At 41.4% G+C, this 25,689-nt stretch overlaps 1 protein-coding gene across 1 annotated transcript in view; it reads left to right on the top strand.

Moving 5' to 3' along the window:
* Positions 1-8,716, top strand: part of LIN52 (lin-52 DREAM MuvB core complex component) — a 37,760-nt gene extending 29,044 nt beyond the window's left edge. Inside the window, exon 6 of the mRNA XM_065752635.1 lies at positions 6,820-8,716. Coding sequence (XP_065608707.1) covers positions 6,820-6,875 — 56 coding nt within the window. The 3' untranslated portion in view covers positions 6,876-8,716. The remainder of the gene's footprint in view (positions 1-6,819) is intronic.
* Positions 8,717-25,689: the final 16,973 nt, after the last annotated feature.

Genomic DNA, 25,689 nt, shown 5'->3' with positions numbered 1-25,689 from the left:
TATTTATCAAGGATGAAGTACAGGGAAAAAATAAAATTTTATCAAGTTTCCAATGAACCCTTTGAAACCTCACTAAAAAATTTCAGCTGCTGCCATCAAACCAGGCTGATGCATTGTTTTCACAAAAGCAAAGGCAAGTATCTCACTAGTATTATGATTTTGTTACTTTTTTAATGTTTTCTATAAATATATGTATATTAGAATGTTATGTTACTTACATAGTAACTATATTGTATATTTTATGATTGCTGCTCTGGAAGTAATTCCTTCTGTTTTGTTATGTTGGCCCATGATGTCAGAGGCAGATGTTGGCGGTACAGCAGTAGAGGTTGAGCCTTTCTGCCAAAATCCTGTTCCATTTTGTTGCTGTGCAACGGGTATCAGCAGAGTGGCAGTCTGATGGAATGGCAGGAGTGTGTATGAAGCAAACGTGTGTCACTGCATTCTTCCTCACAGGGGGTAAAAACAGCACCCACTGCCATTCATCAGCATTGGTGTAACGTTTACAGAGACCACACAAGGCACATGATCACAGTGAGGTGGTGGGTGATGTGTTTCACCAGTGGGTTGCCTCTGCTGGTACAGACTTCAAAGGGTGCTGTGTGTAGGCTCATGTTCATAACTTGAAAGAATGCACAGCTTACAGTGGTGGTAACTGAAAAATAGTTTTGTAGCTGAGAATTTGCTGTATTTAATACATTATTGTGCTCTTTGTATCTGTTGTAGTTTCCATGGTAATAAAATAGGCATTACTTCCAGAACCACCTATGTACATGCAAACCAAGACAATTCCTCTTCTCTCAATGCAGCCCAGATGAGCCAAAAGGTTTCAAAAGATGAGCCAAATTTCCTACACCTGTGCTGTAGGAAATATTCACTGAACAGTTTCAGCAGATTGGGACTTTACAAATCTCTGCTGTTTACCTCTTTCAGAGATGACAGTTTTTATTACATACTGGGAAAAGCAGTCTGTGCTAACTATTTTTGTTCACAGCAGGCTTTGTACAAACCCTCCTTCCTTGGTATTTCCATACAAGTTATGCTAGACTGTGCTGGAATCACAGAATCCATAGGGGTTGGAAGGGACCTCAAGACATCATCGAGTCCAACCCCCCTGCCAAAGCAGGTTCCCTACACCAGGTCGAGCTGGAGCTGAAGTGAGGGTAGGTTCTGCCATCTTATTCATTCACCCAGGGAAGGAAGTAATGCTTTGTACCAGGGATGATGTTTGTATTTCAAAATACTGTAGCAAGTCTTGACAGAACTCATCTTTCAGGGCCCAAGTTCTTGTACTGTCGCTGACACCTTTTGTGTACATCTGTGCCTTGCTTCTGCTGAGACTGTGACCCCATCTGTGAGATGGGAATTAAATCACCGTATATCTCAGAAATATTATGAACCTTGGTAAACTTTGCAAATGCTTTGATACTGATTACTGAGAGATGCCGTGGTAACACAAACTTGTTCCACCTGGAAGTTCATGTTGCTTCTCTGACATCTTTCCTGAAAAATATATTTCAGGTGCTCTAGATTATTACACTGGTATTCGGTGTAAATGTAATGGTTTCTGAAGCACAGGTTTGCAGAACTGCAAGGGCCAGTTCTACCTTCATTGGAGGTGATAAGCATTGCTACCAAAGATGGCCATTCCACCTTTGTGAAATGGGGTTTGGTGCAGGATTCACTGATTTGATGCCTGCAGTCATCAAATAGTATTTCATTTGGCAATTACATTAAGGAAGTATGAAGTTGGCAAAGTAATTGGATATCTTTTTATGAATGCCAGCAGGCATCTAGGTGGTGGTAGATTTTTGGGAGTCTGGTTTTCCTGTATATGTGAGCATTGAGCCTTGAGACTTGGAGCTGTATGGATAGAGATCTGTGTGGATAAACTCTGCCATCAGAGAAAGTGCAGACCGTTAGCTGACTAGTAATATTCTCTTAACAAAGTCTATATATGCTAAGATTATCTTAGTTTAATACTAATGTCGATTTTAATTTTTTTTTGTGTTTTTAGAATGCCCTTTTGCATTATACCTTAGTGTCTGACTTCTATTACATTTGGAAGAGAAATAAAGGTTGAAAGTAGCCAAGAGGTTTGGCTTTGATGTTGGCTTTCACAAGCCCCACAAGCAAGAATCCCACACTAACTCCTGGGCAGAATCTTTCTATGTGCCTTTTTGTCTATCCTGCCAACTAGGAAAAATAATTGTCCTCCTTTCCTAACGTTTTGTCAAAGGACAAAAGAAGTAATTGCTGAAGCTTTAGGTTAACCTTTCTGCCACAAGGGTATAGTGTTGTGTTCTGCTGTCTTTTTGCAATTTGTGTTCTTTTTCCCTGAACTGGTTGTTTGCACTGATAGCTCTTCACAAACAAACCTTCTTAGTTTTGTTGTCTCTGTGGTGCTAAGACGCAGCAGTTTGAAAATGCATGACTGGTACTTTGGAGGAATCCATGTTGAAAGTCAAGTCCCTTAGCTGTTGTAGGTACAGCTGTAAGGGACTGAACAGGAGGAATATTTTAACAGAAAATCTAACAAATGATGACAGTGCCCCCAAATAGAGTAGTCAAGAATGTAGCATTCAAAGTGTGATCAAGAGCTAAAAACATGTTCTGTTCACATGACATTAATTGTATTTCCAGTTTTTCAGTAGTCAAGGCACTGAGATATCAACATGGATACATTTTCAGGTTGGAGGAGAAGCACTGTCAAAATTGCCCAAGTTGCGTGTTTTAGAATGAGTGTGATTTGGAAATGCTCGCAGGCTTTGTTTTGAGATATGCCCAGAAGCAGTGGGAAGTAAGATTATGATAATAAATGTATCATAAATAAAGTTTGTCACACATCTTGTGCTTAGATTTTGTCACCAAGTCCACACTTCTGTATTTAGATATATGCTATCTTAAGAACGTGTATATATGTGTGTGTTGCTTAGGGATTCTCCTGGATGAGAGTTTCTTATGTAAGTCACTATTTCTGTTGCTGACCTTATAGCAGTAAATCCTTCCATTATTTCTTGGCTCTCCAAACCTTATGACACAGTTTGTCCTGTGCTGTTGTATGTATGAGAAGGCTTTTTATGGGGAGCAATCAGACTGGACCCCAGTCTCCAGTGCAGTGGTTTTTTTTCTAATTAAATTGTCATGAAGGAATATATGGAACAGCAGTTTTCATTTTCAATGTAGGAAAAAAACACCACTGAGTCCTTGTCATTTGATTAAAAGTTACTTAACCTTTAAATTGCTACAGATGTAAAGATAACTCTGAGTTTCCAATATAATCGCCTCCAAGTTAAAATCAGGAAAATCTTTGTGTAATGAAACCCATATGTCATAGTGAAAGGATGCAAAGCACTGGCAGAGTGGGCTGCTCTCGCAGGAGATCTGCACCCAATCTTGTTAACCAAGACTGCTTTTGGTAATCCCTCATCTCCTCACTTGTAGGAAATCAATCTGTACTACTGAATCTTTTCAACCAGCAACCACAAAATTTACTGCAAAGAAGCAGCTTGGGGACAGTTGTAGTAGAAAAGGAGCCCCAGGCAACAAGGCTAAATGCGGGATTGAAGGATTGGAGTTCTAAAGAAGAGATTATATTAAACCTTATTCTGTTCCCCTATCAAGTAGAAATCTCTCCTTCTCCTTTCAGCCTCGGACTTTACTGTCCAATACCTGTTCCTGAGATCTGCTTCTCCTCAGCAGCAAACTTGACTCATAGGGCGTAGCATTCTCTATTAATTGTAACAGCTTGAAAACATTTTACAATAGTTATCTTTCTGAGAGTCATTCAAGCACTCAACTTCCATTGTAACCAGTGTTGATAACATCCTAGTGTTTTTTTCTGTGGTCCTCAGTGCCCTCCTCTTCCTCCCTTCTATGTGAGATTAATTTGTATCCAAGCTATTGCTATCATATCCATTGTTGATTTTCTATTGTAGTAGATGCACAGCTAAGGCAAGGCTGTAAATTCTCTTGACATGGAGATTCATGATTCTGCTTCATGCTGCACAGCCTCTGTAGTGGCTGTCTGCTGGTGCAATGAAACCTGTGCTCAAGCCCCTTTTCCACTACAAGTCTGTAGTTTAAGCGACCGTTTTCACGATAAATCCCTGAGGTTTTCACTGCAGTTCTGTCCAACCTTGTAATTAAAAAGTCCACCTCTATCTGCCATACAACGTGCTTCTTCTGGTCCCTTGCATAGTTGCTTAAGATGGGTTTTGCTGTCTCAGACTGTGTATTTAGAATGTGGGTGATGGCTTCTTCTTTCACAAGCTCTTTCTTTTTCTGGCAAGCTCCAAAAGGCCCAATTGGAAAATGATATTCCTGCTTCTAAGAATTCATTCATCAGAAGCAATGCTGAGCAGTGGAGTCAGTTTAATATTTGAAGCTTTTCTGTGCAAAACCCAAGCTGAGGGAAGGCATACTCCAGTGCAGATCCGAGAGGAACAAAGGGGAAGGAATAGCCAAGACGTTTGAACGCAGCACCGTGTAATATGTATTTGGCCTGTGTTTATGAGGGATACATTGAACTGTGATCCCTGGGCAGACAAGAGAAGCAGCTGAAGCAGGGAAAACAAGATTGTCAGCGTTTGTGGAAACTTGCCCTTAGTTTGGCTGGGATTTGTTTGTGGTATGAGGATGTTATTTCCTGCCTGTTTTCATACATATACAAAGATGTAAGGTCCTTTTTTTTTTTTTTTTTTTCTGTTTGGCATCATATCTTTAAAAATAAAGCCCTGCTGCAAGCCTGAGTATGTGAGGAGAAGAGGAATACAGAATAGCAGAAGGCTGTCTCCTGCTCCTAATGGGATTTTGTAGCAGCATGTGCGAGTTTGTTTCAGAAGTCAGAAATGAACAGATGTTGGTATAAATTACCTCTGTGTCTGATGTCTTGCAAATTAAAAGCGCGGTTGGCATCACTAAACAATTTCACCAGGTTGGGGGGGGAGGCGGGCGGTGATTATTGTAGCAGGTCGGTAAGAATCTTTAAGCTGCGGCAGAACAGGATAGCAAGGATAAAGGAATGAAGAATAAAATGAGAGGTCTGTGAATTAATCAGAAATGTTAACATCTCAGATGACAAGTGAACAGGAGGGCACGTGCTCTGGAGCAACCCCCAACCCACAGTAATTTTGCTCAGCGCACAGAAGGAGTCTATGCTCTCTGCCTGATTTATAGGGTGCAGCCTCTTTGGGGGAGCAGAATTGTCATACATTCATATATCTCCTATATGGGACTCAGGAAAACTTTCTGCTTTATCAGCGGTAGTTCAGTTTTGTGCTTTCTCTGTGAGAAGTGTTTCAAAACCATGCACTGTTGATGGTGCAAGGCAGGGAGGTGCCACAGAACTGTTAGTGGAAAGCCTATTCCTACCTGAAATGTTCAGAAACTCGCATTTTTATTTAATCACATTCTTTGTGCTAGACAACTTGATTCCCAACAAAATAACAGTTTCCTGCCATTCTCAGCACCTTCTACTCATGTGTCTCTTTGGCAGCACTGAAAGACATAGACTATCTTAGTTAGAATGTAATAATTTAAAGAGTAGGCTTAAAGGCACAATTTTTAACCTTTAGAGCTTAGAGTAACAAAATGTCTTTACCTGATGGTATTAGTGTTTTAGGCTAAACAAACACTTAGTATATTTCACTTCTGTTCAGATAACCCGTAATATTGAATAAAAGGTCAACACCTGCAAGAAACTCACCTCTGTTTTTTTGTTGTTGTTGTTGTTTTTTAATGCTAATTGTCATTGCTGCTGTTCCCCTCAGAAGAGGTCAGGAATTGAGTGGAGTAAATGGGAAATTAATTCCCATCTCTGCCTTTCAGAGTCTCTGTAGGGTAGGTGTGGGGAGACATGCAAGCTTTCATCAATCCTGTGGATAAAAACCTCCATGTTTTGATGGCTGTCAGTCCAGCACGAAGCTCACACCTTTATGTAAAAGAAATGACAGGAAACTCCAGTGGGGAAAATCCTCACTCTCCAGGACTCAGTCAGTATTTGTGCTGTCCTTAATGCATTGCATTGTATTGTGAGACAAAGATGGTATGTGGGCTACTTTGCCTGTTTGTGAGCTTATGTGTTTACAAGTCAGAAATGTTTCATGCAGGAAAGTGGCTTTGTAAACCCTGTGTAATACAGCTACCAGAGATTGATGGTGCCGAGAGAGAGAGATGTATAAGCCTTGCCTTGCAGTATTAAACATCAAAGGAATGACAATGCAGAGAGAGCAAGAAGACCAGAGCTCTATAAACTTTGCTTTATTACGCCGTCCGTAGATGAACTCTGTTGAGGGAGTATAAACCCCATTATATTACTGTAACCAGGGACTGACACTGCTGAGAGAGAATACTGTCTGATTTCTGTTGGTCGTAGCATCCAGGGACCAATAATCCTGAAATGGAGAGAGTTCCATAATCTCTGATGGGATTATAACATCCAGGAACAATTGCTTTGAGACAGTGATGGAGATGTGGCTTATACCATTCGGAGGTGGATGGTTACAAGGACAGAGAAGTGGAATCTGCAAGTAGAAATAGAAAACTGAGGTTCTATGTAACAAGAAAGCCTTTGGGAATTACTGCTGAGTTTAGAGAGTTCCAGGCCTTGCCTGCATTTCTAGATTGTCAGGAAATTGGGCTGTAATGCAGATTTATTTACCTTTCACTTAAATAAAAAAAAAAGTGTTTACTCTTAGTAGAAGCACAAATTAAATGAATTTCTTTCCCTCTATTTAAAAACTGTAAAAATACACAACTGTTTGAGTTTCTTGGCTTTCTTTCAGTATTAATCTTTTTTTTCCTCCCTTGTGATTTCAGCTAGAGAAATGACTCGAGGGAAATTCCTGAACATCTTAGAGAAACCCAAGAAGTAACTGCAGTACCTGAAGCTGGGACAGTAAAGTATTCTGACTGGATCATATTATGTACTGTGGATCCAGATGAACCCCAAAACTTCTAAGGAGAAGTGCAAAGCTCTTGCTGCAGACCTTCAGAAGCAAGCACCTCTTTTACTTCCACAGCTCATTTCTTTGCAGGAGAGATATATTGTGTACATAGGTTACAAGGACTGTGGTTAGGTGCATTGGAATTCAGGCTTCATCCTGCCTTAAGATACTCAAATGGAAGGATTTGACCCTGACATGCAAAAACGAAGTCACCTGATAGGTTTTTTGTTTTTTTTTAATCAGCTATTCAAAGTGTGCCCCCGTGGCGACCTTGCTGGATTGTTCTCAAGTGGCAGCAGCAGCATGAGGTACACAGCAGCTCTTCATGAGGCTGGCCAAATGCATCCTGTTGCATTGACCCTCTTGTGTCTCTTGTACATGCACTGATTTCCTGCATGCAAATTCTGTGCTGAATGACTGGAGAGCAGTTTGGGGTGTGGACTGTGATTGATAGCATTGGTTCTGCAGGAGTGTTTACGTTTAGTGTAGAAGTTGAGTGCAGTCTGCATTAGATTCCAGTTGTTCACTGCCTTCAGATAAACATGCTCAGTACTACGAAGGATCTTCCGTCTATTGGTCACTTTCCATGGCTTGTGTCAAGTATTGTGTGTACTAAGAACTTAGTGCTACAGTTTTCTAGTGAAATCTAGACTGACAGACTGTAGGGAGTAGGAAGTGTTACTATACCATGAAGGAAACTGTTGTTAAAGCAAGTTCAGCCTATACACAAAGAACCAACTTTGTCAGCCCGCTCTGCAATTCTCAGTTTGCTTCTTACAGAGCTAGAAACACAGTAGAGTTATAAGGTTGAAAAGTAGTAATGCCTTCAGTATTCCAGGAATGGGCAGGCTCGTGGGCCCTGTTGTCAGGGTACTCTGCTTAAAAGGAGTGTTCACACTTAACAAAGTATTCTTGGTATTTTCATTACTTGGAAAACTGGGATCTCAAAGCTTCCTTCACCTACAAAAATGAAATTCTGAAGAGAGAATTTTCTGTGACCCAGTTTCTTAGCACACAGTTCTGAACTTTATTCATCTTACAGTTTTATACGTTTTCTTTCTGTTAATGCACTTCTTCATGTTCAGCCCTAAGAAGCTAAGGAGCATGTTTGGATTTTGTTTACAAGAAGAAGTTGTTCTTTTTATCCAATTTCTCTAGGAAGTAGTCTTAGAAGATTTAGTAACTGTGATTTGTCTAAGGTAAAACATAGTATTGAAACATTAGATAAATATTTTTTTTCCCCATTTAGAAATGCTGCTTCTAGCATCTGCATTTCAAAGTCTGTCATTTCCCAGACTGATAATCACATGTGAGAGGAGAAATGTCTTGGAAATAGTACTTGTGCCTCATCATTAATAGATTGTCCTTAGAGCATTGCAAATATCTGTCTTTGCAGAGAGAGACTATTTTCAGTTACGTGTGTGATAAAGGAGATTTTTAATCAAATAGACTTCTGAGTTTTTTGTTGAGGTGACTGTGGCCTTTTAGTTTGCAGTCTGTGGTCGTGGTTGTCATCAGTGAAAACTAGGCTTGTTTTGGACAGCTCCACTTAACTGCTTAAATTTAGTTAACTCCCACATCCTGGGAAGGCCATACACAGATTCTGAATATTTAGGTATTTTGAGAGCGTGGTTTTAAACTTAAGGGATTTACTTCCCTTTTTTGGTTTATGTAGGGCTGTGTTTAGCAGGACCTCATCCCTTGAGAACATTAGAGATAAGACATCTAAATGAGCTATGAGCGATGTTTCAGAGACAAAAACTGCTGGTACAAGCAGTTAATGTAATGTTAATGTGGCTTTAGATATTATACATTTTAAATGTAGTTGTAAGTTTGTATACTATATATAGTATATATACATGCACGGCATAATGGGAAATACAGATTTGTGCATTTTATACAGGTTTGTTGAACTGAAAAGGGGAGGAGTGTAAGAGAAGATATCAAAGCCTGGCATGGGCGTATATGTTTTTCTAGTATATCCGGTAAGGAATTTCAAGCTTTTTAGTATTTCCTGGTAACATACGTGTCTTTTAAAAACAAACAAAAAACCTTTACCACACAGTACTTATTGTCTGTAGGGTAGCAAATAATACGTGCCTTAGAAATGGTATTTATTGGCTTTGTACTTTGTCATCTGTAGAGATCAGTCAATGCTCTGTATTTTTATTGGTAATATTTATATGTATTTCATGATAGCTGAAGAATTGTAATCCATGCTCTGTGATCTGATTAAAAAAAAAACAACAACAAATGCAGAACTCAAACAGGAGCTTGAGTTTCCAGAAGAGTCCTCTGGGATGCAAAAGCTGTTGGCTTAGTCACCTGGGCAGTGCTCTTCCTTAGGCTCTTTGCTGTTAAGTTGATAAGACGACACATTTTCCTCATCACCACTTCAGTTTTCCACCTGTGACTACTTCAATTCCCATCAGTAAGTAAATAGTTGGTAATATCCAAACGGTACTAGAAGTTTTCATGTCCTCTTTAAACACTGTTGGGTTTTTTTTCCTCTTCAGTGATGTCTTTCCCATCTATCTTTATAGTAACATATGGGTAACTTTGAATTGCTGGTAAATTTCTATATTTTAAAACAAAAACATTTTGATAAATGATGTGTATGAAGAGTGTAGTAAGATCAAAATTCAGTAATGCTATTTGAGCTTGTGCAGTTCTCTATAAAGTATTTTCATGTATTGGTATGTTAAACGTTGTTGTCAGTTTCTTGGTAATAAAACCTATGGTTTTAGTTACTTTTGAGTGCCATTGTTTATTAAATGCATAGTTATAAAGGGCGTTCACTTCATATTTGGAGTATCTAATGCTTCACTGTTCAATCCAACTGAGTAAATTCTTGTTCTATTGTTTTAATAAAAGTCCAATTGCACTTTACGTAGAAGAGGGTGATATTCCATTAAGCCTACTGTTTTGCCATTGTGAAATTGACAGATTTGGAACAATTCTACAGCCTGCAGTTTCTCAGTTGCTTAGAAATAACAGGTAAGTAAAATTGACTTCTGGCCTCTAAAATGCCCTATAAGAGTGAATTCCACCATTCAGCTGTATACGAAAAAGGTTTTGTTTTAATGTTATTGTTAGTTTAAAATGTGCTTACATGTAAACTTGATTTTGAGCCTTTCAGTTCTTTTATTGCCAGAAACAGGTGTTTTTTGGTTTGGTTTTTAACTTGTCTCTTCTATTCGTGATTTTTTTTCTGTTGCATTTTTGTTCCATGTTTATTTCTGTCTTCTGTTACATCCTTTCAGCGATGCCTTAATAAAAACTGCAGAGTGTTCAGAGTGGAGGCATGCTGTGGAGGTGTGTAAGTAGTAATTACAACCTTGCATTTTGTTTCTCTGCTGTTTTCTCCCCCATCGATATGGGCTAAGGGTCATCACTTAGCTGCGTGCACAGAGACTGCAAATCTGATCTCATCCACTTCATCTTCACCCACAGTAGCTTGTCTTAGGTAAACGGTGCTTTTTTTCCCAGCCATGATGACAGTTGTGCTAAACACTTAATGATGAGGAAGTGATTCTAGGTAATTCTGTCATCAACCTTTGTGGTATGTAAAAAAAAAAAAAAAGGCAAAATGCAGCTCTTTGCTGCGGTCTGAAAGCTTGGTCACTTGGCCTGCTGCAATTTCAGTAGCATTGCATGAACATTGTTGGTAATACTTTGAAACGAATAAGAGTTTGTAGTCATTCATAATCAAAAGAAAAGGACAGCTTGTAAATTATGAATACAGAAAATCCACTGACTGTGTCAACTTTACTCTGTTAGTAAAGTCAGCAGTCACTCAGAATTCCATAGGTATAATTTTAACTGAGGCATCCACATATTCTGACATTTTTTTGGAGTTCTTCTCAGGATGAATCCCAGGCACCAAGGGCACTCTGAAAGGAAAAGTGTGTTGTATCTCTAAGAGAGCTAGCTGCATACGGTAGGCAAATCATACTACAGTAATCCCTGCACCTTAGTTTTGTATGCCTATTTCATAACCCTAACCTTGTACTGACACTTTTTAACAAATGTCATTATCCACTGGATTGTTGATGAAGATAGCAACTAATGTAGGCCCTGTAAATGTCTGTGGGACAAGCTGCCAACCTCCTTATTTTACAAAAAATGACTATTTATTCTTGCTGCTCATTTCCTATCCTATCTCTCACTGATTTACAGGAAGATGTAGGCTATTATTTCATGACAGCTTGGTTTCTTCGAGAGCCAGAAGAAGGCTTTAATAAAACTCAAAATTATATCACAAAGTCATCTTCATGTGCTTGTTAACATCTTGTACAGTGCATAATACTTGTGTGGAAAAAGTGTCCTCTGCTACATCTGTTTACTTTTCCCTGTTATATGTGATGTATTCTTGCATTTTTCTGTTCTTTCTCAGACATTCCCCAGCTTACACAGTCTGATGCTAAAAGTTGGTGTAGTTTGAACAGAAACCCTTTGTAAGGATTGTTGCCAGTTTTGTTACCTGCCATTCCCCTGATGCTTCACTTAAGGTAGAGGATATGCATTGTGTAGTATTTCAGCACTTCTGTAACCAGAACTCCACAGAGACACCTGTTGACCTCACACTGACTCTTCTAGCATCTCACAGTGCTGGAAGTGAGGAATTCTCGTACTTTTAAAAAGGTTTTAAATTTATGTTCCAGGAGATATGTATTAGCATCCCATGTCCCATACACTTACATTTTCAAGGGTAGCTGCACACTGAAAAGCATAGATAGAAGCAGCAAAACACTGACCTCTGGTTGTTAATGTGAAATTCCTATCAAGGAGCAGAAATATACACTGATGAATGGTGAACCTTGATATTTTAAAAGGGCAAGAAAAAGGAGAGAAAGCAATGAAAGGTGAAAGAAGGATGGATCCTCTTGGTTTCATGTTATGCTGTGATTCTTGGAATCAGAGGTTCTAGAACTGTTATCTCTGCAAATCTACTCTTAAATCAGTGCTTTTAATTTCTTTCAGGAGGACGTGAAATGCAAAACGTGAAGTGAATCATTTCTAGTCTGTGTGAAGATATTCAAAAGCTTAAGTAGTCAGAGAAGTACGTACTGATAAGTTTCTGAAATTGTGTAATCTGTATTCTGCACAGAATGTGTAATATTGCCATGTTTAGGTTGTGCTAGATTTTCAGCATGGAGGAACCTCTTCACATTTTGACTCTGTCATCCCCTGGCACTGCAGGTTCCTAGACTTGACCTTTTCTGCTGTGTTCCTTTGAGCAGGATGACTGACTTCTGCTAGCTGATGCATGCACAGAACAGGCGTTTTCTTGTTGGGCTTATGTGGTTGACCTCTGGCCTGCCTGCTGATTCCTATAATACCGATCAGTGACCAGTGAAGCCAGAACTCTCCCTGCCTGTCTCTGCTACAGACACCTCAGTATGGAACAGAAAAGAGGAAGAGGGGTGAGCTTGAAAGCAGTTACTTAATTACTAATAGGAAAAATGGGTAGTAAGAATGACCTTGCACCTTATTTATTGATCAGATCTTGGAAGGGTGCAAAATACTTGACTCGATTCTGTATCGCTTGAAAGGATGTCTCTATGACTGACAACTGATGAGTAGGTCCAATAATATAGGGTAATTAAATTTTGTGTTTTTTAGGCAAGTGGATGCATGAAGGAGGATTTCTCCTCCCAAAAAGTTCCAGGCACTTGTAACAGCTTCCCTTGTAATCTCTGAATCTTAAAGCCAGTTCTAAAGCATTAGAGGTCTGCCGTTTGACATCTCCTAGTTACCACAGTAGCCCAAAATGAAGCAGGTTACGTACAAAAATTCAGGAAGGAAGCTCATAAGTTAAGGAACAAGAAATCCAACAGTGACCCAAGTGGGCATGGATGCTGAGGCTGCCTGATTCTGTGACCCTCATTTTCTTTTCCTCACTCTGTATTAAAATAACTTTCATTAGTTACTGCTAATTTTCACTGTTTTATTTATACATATGTATATTGATTATCCTAAATTGCCTTGAAGGATAATCACCTTTACCTGACATTCTCTTGGACACTATGTGAATTTGTTTATCTACCCTGCCTTCCTGCCCACTGGGGTTTCTCTTCCCTGCTTAGTTCGTCAAAGTCATAACACAATAAATCTGAGGGGCAAATCACTTCTAGTAAGATGCTGATTGGCAAGAGTGATCAGTGTGTAACCCCTGAAGGAAAAGGGATCTGCAGAATCTGAGCATCTTTACTTAAAATCAGTTGAAGTATTTTGCTCAATGTGGGCTTTTTGTCAAAAATTGTCATTGGATTGAGGGAAAAAATGCTTTGCTGAAGTATATTTAAGCTGGTTTCTCAGGAAGGGGTAGGGTTAAAAGTTAAGAGGGAGTGTGTGTCCTCCCTTTACCTCGTTTTGATCAGGGAGTTTGAACTCTGGTCTCCTACCCACCTCACAACTTCTGGAAGTGTTCATATTCTAGATCATTTGGGGCCCATCTTTAGAAACTTGTCCTGTGAAAACTTGTGTGTGTTCCGTTCTGGGGATCCAAGACAATGATATGTATGTAGACCTGTATCTGTACTGCAAGGTAGAGACACGGTACAGCCCCATCAGAGGGAAGCACGTGCCAGGTGCTGTTCTTGTGGCAAGGTGGATCTCAGTCAGACACTGGGGAGGTAGTAGTTCAGGAGCAGGAGGGGCACAGGTGGGTAATTGCGATAGAGAGCTGGAGTGACGGTGGAGAAAGCCTTAGTCCCCAGTAATGAATGGCCACTGGCTCTGTGCTGTGGCTGCTTTCCTCCCCGTTTCTCCACGTCCCCCTTCTCGTCTCGGTGCCTGCAAGGCAGCTCCCAATGCAGTCTGTGGTGCAGGGAGCGCTGACTGCCGCTTGTTAGAATTCCCCCAAGTCGGACCTATGGTACAAGCCGTGTGAAGCGGAAGACAATTAGGGGCTTATTAGTGTCCTGGGGAGACGTGTAACTTGTGTTGCTGGGACTTACCAAAACAGCGAGAGTCTTACCGGCAAGCTCCAGCCGAGAAAAGACTGAGGGATTGTCTCACCTAATTATGGGGAATGGGCCTCTTTGTGTTTGTGATTCGGTACGGTTGTCCGATCGCTTTTCTCTGGCTGCTGGCTCAGGCCGAACTGGAAGTGTGCTAATTAGAAGAGAAATGGACGTAGTGATCCTGTCAGCTCTTGTTACCGGCGTGGACAAAGCCGAATATTATTCTCGAGCAGTGTTTTGTGAGTGTCCCCCTTCCAGCTCTCATTAAGGGCAAGGTTGGTGGACGGGGAGGGGACTCGACCACATGGGTTGGCTAATGGAGCACAGCTACCGTTACTGTGCTAATTAACGGGCTCAGGAGGCAAATGTTTCTCCAACCAGAAGTCCCAGTAGCTGCACCTGGTGCTTCCAAAACCCAAGCATCTTTGAGCAGGCAAGGCAAACTGCATACAAGGGGAAGCAGCTTTACTTATGACATCCATCAGCCATCCAAAAGGGCAAAAGTGTCATTACAGTGGTGAACAAAGAATGACAGAGAGTAAAGCTGCTGCAGCAGTAAGTCCAGACATCCCTTTCCCACCAACACTCACTTGTATACAAGTGCAAGGTGTCTTCTTTACCCTGCGGAAGTGGGAAGGTTTGTAGCGTCATCACAAGTGCAGTCTCTCAGCAGAAGGGAAGAACAGTGAGCATGAGGGTCAGTGGAACAGAGTAGAGTTATTGACTTGTCATACAAATTTCTTTTTAATAATACACAGGTGTTTTTGTAAAGGACCGTAGTAACCCGCTCAAAATAATTGCTGGTTGATGTTTTGAAAGTTGTAGGAATGTATTAGTGCTTAAGCCTGAATTGGATATTATGGTCCTCCTGAAGATCTTTAATAAATCAATGTCTTTGAGCTAGGTACAGTGAAGCAGATGTGATACTGTCCTGAAACTTTAGATTTGCTTTATCTGTTTTAACAAAATTTTTGTCCTCTCTCAGCCATTTTTATTCGAAGAACACTGATAATTCTCTGGGAAGTTGATATGTGGCTGGAAGAAGCATTTTCTTCTCTGTTTAGTGGGTGATTCTCAAAGCAGATGCTGAACCCTTCTGTCTCGTGCAGGCCAGTGGAGTTTTAAGGAATTTCATCTCCTTATGCTGGAGAAATGACAGCATTGACTCCTCTCATTGGAAAACAACGTCCTTCCTGTTAAATAAGGTCATTTTACAACTTTCTCTTAATTGCTCTGTATCTTTTTATTTTGAGAGCAATTGCTGGGGCTCCAGTCAGAATTTGTATGACCCAGTTCTGAACTCTTGCCAAAATTATGTTCAGCCTTCGACTAAGGAAAGTGAGCAGCATGGAGAGAAATCAATTGTGGGAAGAGTGGTAAAAGGGATGGTTAAAGATGAATTCATGGAAAAGTAGAAGCATTCAACATGTTTTGAATAACCCATAGCTCTCTTTAACCATGCTGCATTTCCAGTGGGGGAAAGAGGGGACATCAGCATCTTTTTATGCAGGAGGAATCTGGATGGTTCTTCACATTCCAAAAAGATAAGAATAAATCCCTTGAATACGTGCTTGGCTATTGCTCCCAAAAAGCACTCATTGGGGATAATTGTCCTTCCTTCTTTTTTTGCCCTGCAGTTCTTCAGAAGAGCAATGTGCTCCAAGCATGGATCTGTCTTTGACTACTTTCAGACATATTTTGTCAAATTTAAAGAAGCTACTAGAGATTCCTGCTTTACTTCCTTGGGTTATTTGTCCTTCATGGTGAAGCTGCTCCAGTGAGAAGATCAGCAATGTCTTTCCAAGGCTTCACCAAAAGTCTGCTGTCATCTGGGATGAAGCTTGAGCTCTTTTGTTTGCTTGTACCTCTTTATTTTCTGTCTCCAATGGCTGTGCTCCCAGCAGTCTGTGGCAGCGTGGTTGCTGTGTCCTAATCCTGCATAGCTGTGGAAACCTTTCCCTTTTGACTGGCTGCCATAATGGCTTCAGTCTTAGGAGTCTTGATGTCCCGACTGATCTCCAAAGAAGACTTGGAACAGTATCTTCTCTGCAAAGGGATTTATTCTCTAAGAAGGAGATATGTAATCCTCTTACTAGAGCCCAGAGAGGAAACTGGAAACCATTATGGCTCCTGCCTTATCCCAGTGAGCTGGAAGCTTTTATGTTGGTTCACAAATAGAAAAGGTGGAGAAAATTTTAATGTAATTACTCCATCTGATCTAAGGTTCTCCAGTGGATGCTGAGTGAAACCTGCATCCCCACTGCCTTCATGTATCTCACCAGAATGGATCTGTAATAGAGTTCTGAGAAGGAACAGCTAGAGTTACTTTGAACCACTCAGATGGCCACCAAGTGCAGATCATTTCCTCATTTTCCACATGCTTCAGTCACAGTCCAAGGAGGAGCCCCACATCAATGGCAGATAACTGGAGACCATCACAGTAGCCTCCATTTCTGTGCTCTGTAAGTCAGGAGTAGAGTGACCTCTGTGAATAAGGTTTTGTGACATTTTCTATGTCAGGCTTCACTGGCAGACAACAGGAGAAAATTCTGCAGGAACATGCTGCTGTTTTTCCTGCTTTTCCTTGGTTTCTTTGTTAGGTAGGTTTGAGTAACCTGGCTGTTACAGCACCTTTCTCATGGCCTGTCATGATGCTGTACAAATAATATCATGCAACATTTCTGACTTCTATATACATACAAAGATCAATTGAATTTAAAAACTGTTGATTTTTTATTCTCCCAGGAAAGACATTCTGGTGGAGAGCACCCTTCTTGCAGAGAAGCAGCACTCAAGAATATTGTGAAGACAGATGATAAATGTACAGAGTGCAGGTAGAGGAAAATGATGCAATGATTTCTTCACTAAAACCTTCTGTCATTAATGTGCCATTTACTCATGGCACAGTAGGTGACCTGTGGGCTGCAGTAGTGTTTGGAGGATGTGTCTTTTTCTAGTTGGAGTTTTGAATCATGTTATTGTAATCTTTTAATGTACAGTGACATCAGCAAGTATCAAAATTGTAATTATGCTGTGAATTATATAAACATATTAGATGAGGGTTTCTGTCCTCAAGAACTTATGAGCAATAGAAAACTGGAAGGAGGAAAGGCGGCATCAGGATGTAAAGAGACTGGTAGAGGTCATCCAGCATACACAATCCAAACCCTGTGAAGTCTTAGCCCCAGTCCAGTGGCCTTCCTGCTGCTTGCTATCTGCCTTGTTGTTTCATTAAATTGGTATGTTTTAAAAATATAAATAAATTAAAAATGCAGGCACCTAAACAACTGAATTACATTGGTAATTTAAATAATAATGAATTTCGCTGTGATCCTAGTCAGATTAATCTTTTTTTTAAAGACCTGTAAGAACTATTCAGATGATGAAACTTTCTGAAAAGTCACTTTAATATTATATTAAAGACTGAGAATTTTAAAACAGAACACAAAAATTAATCTTTCTCACAGTGCTATTGTCTATACATTGTACACATGTGTTTAGGAGAGAGATGAGTATTAGTAATCCTAATGGCAACTGTAACATGTTCATTGATGTAGGAATGCTTGTTTGTATCTTCCTGAGCCTTCTTTTTACGCTCATGCAAAGAGGGTGCCAAGTGCCACAGTCTGCAGTTGCTCCGTCCAAATGCTTGCTGACAGACCAGGAAGGGCATTGCCTCCAGCATGTGAACAGAAGCCTCCCCTTCTAGCTACACAAGGGATCACTCAGCATATCAGTAAATTGTAAACGTGGTGCTTTTCCCCTACCCATCTGTGTTGATTTTGTCATCACTGGAGTGGAATACTCCACCAAGACCTGCCCAGGATCTTGCTGACCATATCTGGACTTCACAGATCCTGCAAAGACCTTATGGTCTCTCTATATGGGGATGAATTGCAGCCCTGTTACTCAAACATGCAGGCTATTTTTTTTTAAACTGCTCTTCACTGTAAGTGCCTGTCTCTTTGGTTTCTGCCACTGTGATTCTCATCTGGTGTTTTCTAGGGACACTCTATGACTGGATACCTTGGTTTGGATAATAATTTTAAATAGTATTGAACTTTTACTGAGATCTCATTTTATTTTCTCTTAGTTCCTCTACATTGTATTTTCTCCACTAGATTTCCTGATTGTCAGACAGAAGGTCAGAAGCTGTTAAACAGGATGGAACCCAGTGCTGATGTCTGTCATTCCTAAGACCTCTCTCTCCAACACAATACCTTTTATGCATCATTATCCTCTGTTTTTGGGTCTACAGCCAAATTTTCATTCCATGTGGCAACATAGCCAAGCCAATTTGAATTAAATTTGAGTAGGATTTATGTATCAAATCTTTACTAAAATCCAAATGTATCAAATCCATCATGTACCCTTCATCCACTAATTTTATAATTCTATTAAGAAAAGCAATTGGGTTTCTTCAGCACAATTTGCTGTTTATAAATGGTACTCAAAACAGTTTTACGAATCCTTGGGTGGCTACTGAGATTTTTTTTCTTCCTATTATTTTAGTAGCTGTAAATACTTTTGAGAACTCTAAATTTGCCTATTTTCCTTTTTTAATAATCAAGGGAACAATCCCTTTTCTCTAATTTCCAGGCAACTTCCTAGTTTTTATGACTTACTCAAAACTATCGTTTGTGATGAACAAACAGTGTGTTTCTCATTTTCTTTAAAGCAGGTAAATAGATGTCTCTTCATCAGAAGCCCCAGTCCTGAATGCTGACTGTATAGGCAGAGTACTATATATTTGAGCCAAATGTGCTGTCAGTGAAACAAATTCGTGGAAATCATTAACTTCTTAAGTGAATCTGGTCAGGCTTTTTGCCTTCTAATATCTAGTCTGGGCAAATGTTACTGCCTACTGAAGATATATCAGAAGGATATTTTTACATGATTTTTTATAACGTTCATAAAAGTTTTCAAAATTACATAAGAATATAATTCAAATAAGCTACATACATATTCATGTATATATAAGCTTAAAGTGCTATTGAAGAATGTCTACAAAAAAAAAAAAGCTATATATCGGATCAGTAAATGTATTTAGTCTCAGCATTGGACTGGAGATCAGCCATGAAATAAATGCCAAAATAATCAACCTCTATAAATTCTAAGAGCTAAATTGGTTATAAATCCAAGCTTGGAATTCTACCAAAGTAAACAATCTATGCTTTGAAGGGGTGGGTATCTGATATTCAATAATGTCGATCACCTATGCAACTTCAAAAGGCCTTTATTAGTGAGAAGGGGTGGTTAGATGCTCTCAACCAGCTATCTCCTCACAAGTTCACTTCTCCAGAGATAAACTCTTTCGTGTGCTGCACATACTCATTAGACAAGTCCACTCTTGCTGCTTACACCCAACCTCTGTTAGCAGATCATTTGATATCCCTATGCCAGTCTCACACTTAGCACAAAGCTAAGGAGATGGATCCTAGGAAGAAGAAACTTACTTTGTGGCTTATTCTTTCCAAGGTAAACAACCTCTCTTGGACATTCCATGAGATCAGTTCTCCTGGTGGACTGCCTGTCTTAAAAGAGAGGTTTCTTTGTTTTTGATCCTTGTGGTTCATACTTACTGTCTTGCAGCACCATCAATCAGATATGTGTTCTCCATTTGAACCCTTTAGTTTAATTCAAGCAGGTTTGCAATGAATGCACTACTTCACATGAGTTTAAGTAGTCTTAGTGCGAGTGTTCAAGTCTTTATTTGTCACAGAATGGAAGCTGAAAGCTTTTGGTTCTTCTTTTGCAATGTTAAAATGCAGAACATATAAGAATGTTTTGTTCTTGTGAGAAATTCCAGCATTTTATGGGAAAATGTGTATGAAATCCCTACAGAAGTAATGGGGAAAATACTAGCACAAACACTGGACATTCAACATTTATTCATCAGCAAAATAAAAGTACATTTGGCATAATGATAAATTTCACAATTGTAATTTCACCTGCTAATCTTAAAATGAGATAAACGTTCTTATTTTTCTTGCAAACAAGATAATTACAGTAACCCTCTTACTCCTGAGCACAGCGATCGATTAGCAGCTCCTCTTCTGAAACCAGGATATTGATAGAAAATAGTTACTTAAAAGCTCCACAAGATTAAATATGTTTGGAACTCTATAAAAAAAATCTGTACACCTATGTACAAGTTTCTGCTAACTCGCAGGCTTCTCAGGCACATTAGGCATACACATCAGCAAGTGTGAATGGTGTACTGCATTTGGGTTGGAAGTGTAGAAATTTGATCCCACTAACTCATGTGTCCTTAAAATAAAGGTTGGTTTGCTGCTAACTGGGAGCTATGTCTTATATGGGTTCAAGAAACATTTAGATGTTGTACTACTGGACGTGGTTTAGTGGAGAAATGGTGGTAGGTGGATGGTTGGACTAGGTGATCTTGAAGGTCATTTCCAGCCCAAAGCCTAGACTCAGCAATAGCCTTACAGTTAGAACAAGCTCTTGACTCAGTTGTATGGCACTTCTGGATTCTAGTGGTGACTTGAGAAAGCAATCAAACACTTGCTATCAGAAACAAAGATGTTCTAAAGCCTTGGAAGAGAGTCATGGGTTCAGTGATGCGTCCCTGCTTCAGAAAGACGTTCAGCATTCATATGGTGCTTGGTGGATCAAACTTCCTAGAGAAGGAGAGAGGTCTTAACAGTTCAGTGAGTCATAGCACTGTTTATGAGACTTTGATAATCTACTGATGGAATTGGTATCAATACATAAAATGTGAAGGAAATCCACTACTATCTAGCCCTGTACTGTACCTAATGCTTAGTATCGTTGCACCCACACATAGTCTTTGTATTTACTCTAGAAGGCAACAGCCTTGTAATAGTCAAGATGAGAAATGGCCAATTTCAACAATGGATCTAGAGAGAAAAGGATGGAACTACCTGACTGGGCTACTCCACATAACTCCTCTCACAGGTTCTAAGTGATAAATGCTATAATAAACGTTGTTGGGATGTTCTACTCTCACATACAACTTAAATTATGGACACCTTCTCCTGAAAGAGACAGACACGGGAGAGGGTCTCAGCTGGTGAGCAAAATTTATTCGTCACATAGGGCCGTATTTGGCTTCTATATAATGAATCATCACTGAGTCCAGGCATAGGCAGGTTAGAAAGAAGCAACAACAAATGGAAGAAGGGTATTAAATAATGATTGCCATAGAGACCAGTCAGGTTTACCCAACTGCCTGAAATTTAAACAAGAAAGCTTAGAAAATTAAAACCCAGTACATTTCAAAGAGATAAAGGGCAGTGTATAAGTTAGCTGCAGAATGCAATAGCGGGATATTGAAGCAAGTTGTTTAGTCAGGCTTCTAAAACCCATTGTCAGCGATATGCAAATAAGACCTCCAACAATTTTTCATGCCTTCTGATCACACCAAGAATGAGCACATTCATAGGAGACACATGCAGCTGTAGAGCTAAGGTAAGAAAGAATGATGATGCCAACAGGCAATGGGAAAACGTCTGGAAAGTTGAGGTGGTGATGCAGCTTCCTTCGGATGAAGAGCCCTGCGTAAATCAGGTAAGATTGTAGTTTATGATGATTTTTTATTTTTATTTTTTAACTCTTCGCCACATTTCCATATGGGCACTGATATAGAAACACATGCAATTTTACCAAGAGATCCAATTCTTTCCATCTCGGTTATCCACACCTTCAGCAGTGCGTAGTTCCTAACTATGAAGCTTGTGGCTACTAGGTCAGCCCAGCTGTCACTATTTCTTATAGTCACTGCTCACTGGCATCGCTTACTATTAATTCAGCCTCTCTGCCACTTTCTCCACTATCTTACTATTGAATCCTGAACCAAGCTCGATGACTGCAATACCCAGGATGTTCCATGTCAGGAGCAAGGCCTTCAAAAGACAAGATAGTGTCTGATGGTGATGATCACTGCCACAGCAACAAGAAGCTGGAAGCTGTCACTAACTTCAGTCATTCGAGTCTGTCTCTTCAGCCACATCTTGACCAGCAAAAATAAGCAGTGGCTGTATGTTATATATAGATATATATATTTATGTACACATATATTTGTAGTTCATAAAAAGCCTCCTCAACGTTTCCAGGAACATCCCAGCCCTGTCAGCATTCCTCTGCAGCTTCTGACCCCCTGGAGACGAGGGGCCACAAGACCAGACCATGCTTTTATTGGCATGGACATCTTCCTGCCCTGCTCACACCCTGTTCCCTCCAGGGGTATTTGCCATTCATAGGTGCTTGTGGCTGCCAGAGGGCAGCCCTGCTCTTGCCCTGCAGTGCCCTGGGCTTGGCTGTGGCCGCCCAGGTGAGTTCAGCAGCCCTAGGCCACGTGGCGTCAGGGCAAACTGAGTTGTGGGGGCAGGGGGGGGGCTGCACATCACCTGACCCCCTCCAGCCAATTCATGGAGACAGGACGTCAAGTTAATGAGCCCTCAGGCCTGTAATTAGCTGTCAATTACCTCAAATTAATCAACTCCTCGCCTAATTAAGCATCATCAGCAGGTGGGCAGAAAACGGGGCATTGTGCGGGAGCCATGAGAAAAGCATGGCTGGCAAACTTGGTTAGGATCAGCAGTGCATCCCCGGACGCCGAGCCACCGACACCCGGGCGCCCAGCCCTGCGTGCCGCTGTGGGGCTGAGAGGGGCTGGGGGCGGCCCAGAGGGCTCAGCAGTAGGGCAGCCTGCGGGTGCTGCGGCAGCGGACCCCACGGGGATTGTTGTATTTATTTGCGACCTTTTCCGTTCTCGTTTAACGCTTGTGTCCTTTGTGTGCATGGCCAGTGAGGAGGAACCATGGCTGGGTCAGCCCAAGTTACCCCTCTGTTTTCTCGGTCTGGTTGCTGATCCGTTTGCTTCCCACACTCCTGTTGTTCATTCCTCTCCAAGAAGAGGGAATAAAACGCACTCCACGCTCATGGAGCCAGGCGTACTCTGTTTCTGAGCACACCTACTTGTGGCGTGGAGATTTTCGTAAATGGAAAACGGAGTTTCAACAGGTATTAGTTACTACCGATAAAAAATGAGTCACATTGCATTTATTTTTCTGTGGAATTAACACAACAAAAACTCCTCTGGAGCTGCGTTTGGCGGCAGGATAAGTTTCCTGCGGGGCTGGAGGGAAGCAGGGCTCCTGCCAACTTTCAGATGTTAGCAGTGTGTAGGACACAAACTGTGCTCTGCTGGGCCAGGTCCTGCGTTCTGCCTGCTAGACCTGGGCACTCACACACTGAGAGTAGCCTTGTTTAGCTGCAGACAGCTCGTGGAGTCCCTGAGCCATGGGAGAGAAGGGCTGAGGGAAGTGCAATTTCACAATGAAAATATTGTGTGTGATATTAAAGTGAAAGGTTTTGATTACGCCTAGAAAGTCTATTTTTTTTTTTTTTCTGTGGGGCCAGATTATCACCCAGTGTGCTGGATTTGTGCTGCATTAGTGATCTCCAAGATTAGAGCAGAATCCCCAGATAACAAACAGGAACACAAGACGTCAATTTGTGACATAATAGCAATGGTAATGCAACAATAATCATATTCAGCAGAAGAAGGATGTGGTGGAGAGTGAGTCAGATCTCCTGGCTCTGAAGAGAAGAGCTGCCTGTTCTGAGGGGCTTTGATTAAAAATCACTGTCTTGTGTCCAGAGAGATGATTTATTTCTGATAGAATGGAAAAGCAACAGTTTAGCACAGATCTGAAAAAAATAGGTGTGAGTAACAACCAGTGACCAGAAGGTGAAGTCAGAGATTGCAAGCTGCCCCTTGGTTCTGCTGGGTGTCTGTGCAGTTCCCAAAAGCCCTCTGGAAAAGGTGTGCACTGAATCTTATTTCTGACTGCAGCACAAGCCCTGAGGATGGGTCTGTGAGAGTCCTCACCCTGCAGAGGCTGCCATGGAGTGATGGGAGGTATGGGGCGAGGGCCTGCGCGCTGCCCTGCTGGGGAAGGAGCCGCGACCTGGCAGCTGGCCCAGCTCGGGGGATTAGAGGTGCCCCCACCTCCCAGCTCACATGGTGGCACAGGCCGCAGCCAGGGCCATGAGGCCCTCTTGTTTTTTTTTCTCTGCCTGTCCTGTTCTCAGTTGAGTGCTTATTACCACAGCAGGAGGCTTGGGCAGGGACACCCTCTGCACACGCGATGCTGAAGCTGATGAAATGCTGGGGGGACCTCCCGTCCCTTCTGTCCCCTGGGCTAAGCCACTTCCCAGAGCATGCACTGTCCTTCGGGATAGATCCTTCCCCTGCCCTCTTGGTGGGACTGCTCTGTGCTGGGAATCAGCAACTACCACAGAACCCTCGCTTTCATCAACCTTTCCACTTTCTACAAGTGTTTTCTTGCAGACTCCCCTCTCCATCACCGCCAGTCTCTTCCTTCACTGGCTCTGCTCTTTGGGACCCATCAGGACACCTCTGAGGAGAAGCTGGTCAGGGGCATGCTCTGCAATGGCATCACCCAAGCTGTAGACAAGTAGAGCTCTCACACAACTCTGTTTATTTACAGGCAAGCTGAAGGCACACATTGATTTCAGCAGCTCATTTCCATTTAGAGCTAGAGCTCTTGCATCAAGGTTGACTAAGCATTTATGTTATCAGCCCTCATCTTAATCACACATAACTCTTTCAGTCTGTGAGTGTGAAGTTCTCTGGATCTGATCTCCATCCACAGGAGAGTAGCTGCTTTGATTTTACTCTGTTTGATGGAAAAGTGGCTGTGATGATGACGAGCGTTAAGGGTCCCAGTCACAGAAGCAAAATCCCATGATCAACCCAAACTCTATCTTTCTAGAAATAAAATCAATCAAACAAACAAATAAATACAAAACAGAAACAAAAGCAAACATAAGCAGGCACTACAAATCCATTACATTGAGACTGTTGGAGCAGCTTTCAATGATCCACTGAAAATCAATTGCAACATGGCTGAGATGTTATGGGTCAAAAGGCTGTGCTTGGAGAGGCGACATTATTGCTGGACTTAGGCAATAAAGCACTTTTAATGGGCATCTTGATTCTCTGATGCCTCCTCATTACAATGCAATCTGCAATCATGTATCTGCACTGCTGCAGTCTATTCCCATTCATACATGAAAATAACTTCATTGATAATTGGGGAACCTCGTGGAAAACAGTGGCCAGCACCTCTGGTAGGGGCCAACTGTCCTCAACTCCTGCTGGTCACAGGCACCATCAGAAGCACACAGCAACTTGTCACCATCAATCAACAAAGGATGTTAGAGGGCCTCGAATCCCACAGCCGTTTGGTGCATGCTCACCCAGTGAGCAGCCCCTTCAATAGACCTGGGGCTGGGTGTAGAGATGCACCAGCACAGCTTCCTGTTGCAGCTGGCAGAGTGAACCACATCTGTCCACGCTTGTCTGTGTACACACACACTTCATAACAATTACTGCCTCCCAGAGCAAGTTTCTAGGCTTCTTTATATTTTTACTTGTCTTACAGGGGATACAGTAGGCACTCTGATAAATGAAGAGAAAGGGCTACTTGATTTTCAGGGGATTTATGTGGCAGTTTCTCAGCCCAGGACATCCTTTGTGCCATTCCTCATAGTCAGTATCACTGGCTGGCTGCAGATACAGAACGCTGGACTCAGGAAGTTGATGGGCAGCATGGAATGACACCACTGCTTTCCCTGCAAAGGAAAGCCACCTTCAGATAGTCTCCATCCATAGCCTGGCAGCTAAAGCCCCAAACTCAAAAGGGCAGAGCAGCATGGGGAGCAGCAGTCAGTGCTGCAGCATGTCAGTTGCACCAGCTGAA

This window comes from Cyrtonyx montezumae, unplaced genomic scaffold (genome assembly GCF_038088225.1).
Source record: "Cyrtonyx montezumae isolate F1298 unplaced genomic scaffold, pur_monq_1.0 scaffold_10, whole genome shotgun sequence".
Classification (NCBI taxonomy): domain Eukaryota; kingdom Metazoa; phylum Chordata; class Aves; order Galliformes; family Odontophoridae; genus Cyrtonyx; species Cyrtonyx montezumae.
This window is presented reverse-complemented; position numbering and strand designations above follow the sequence as displayed.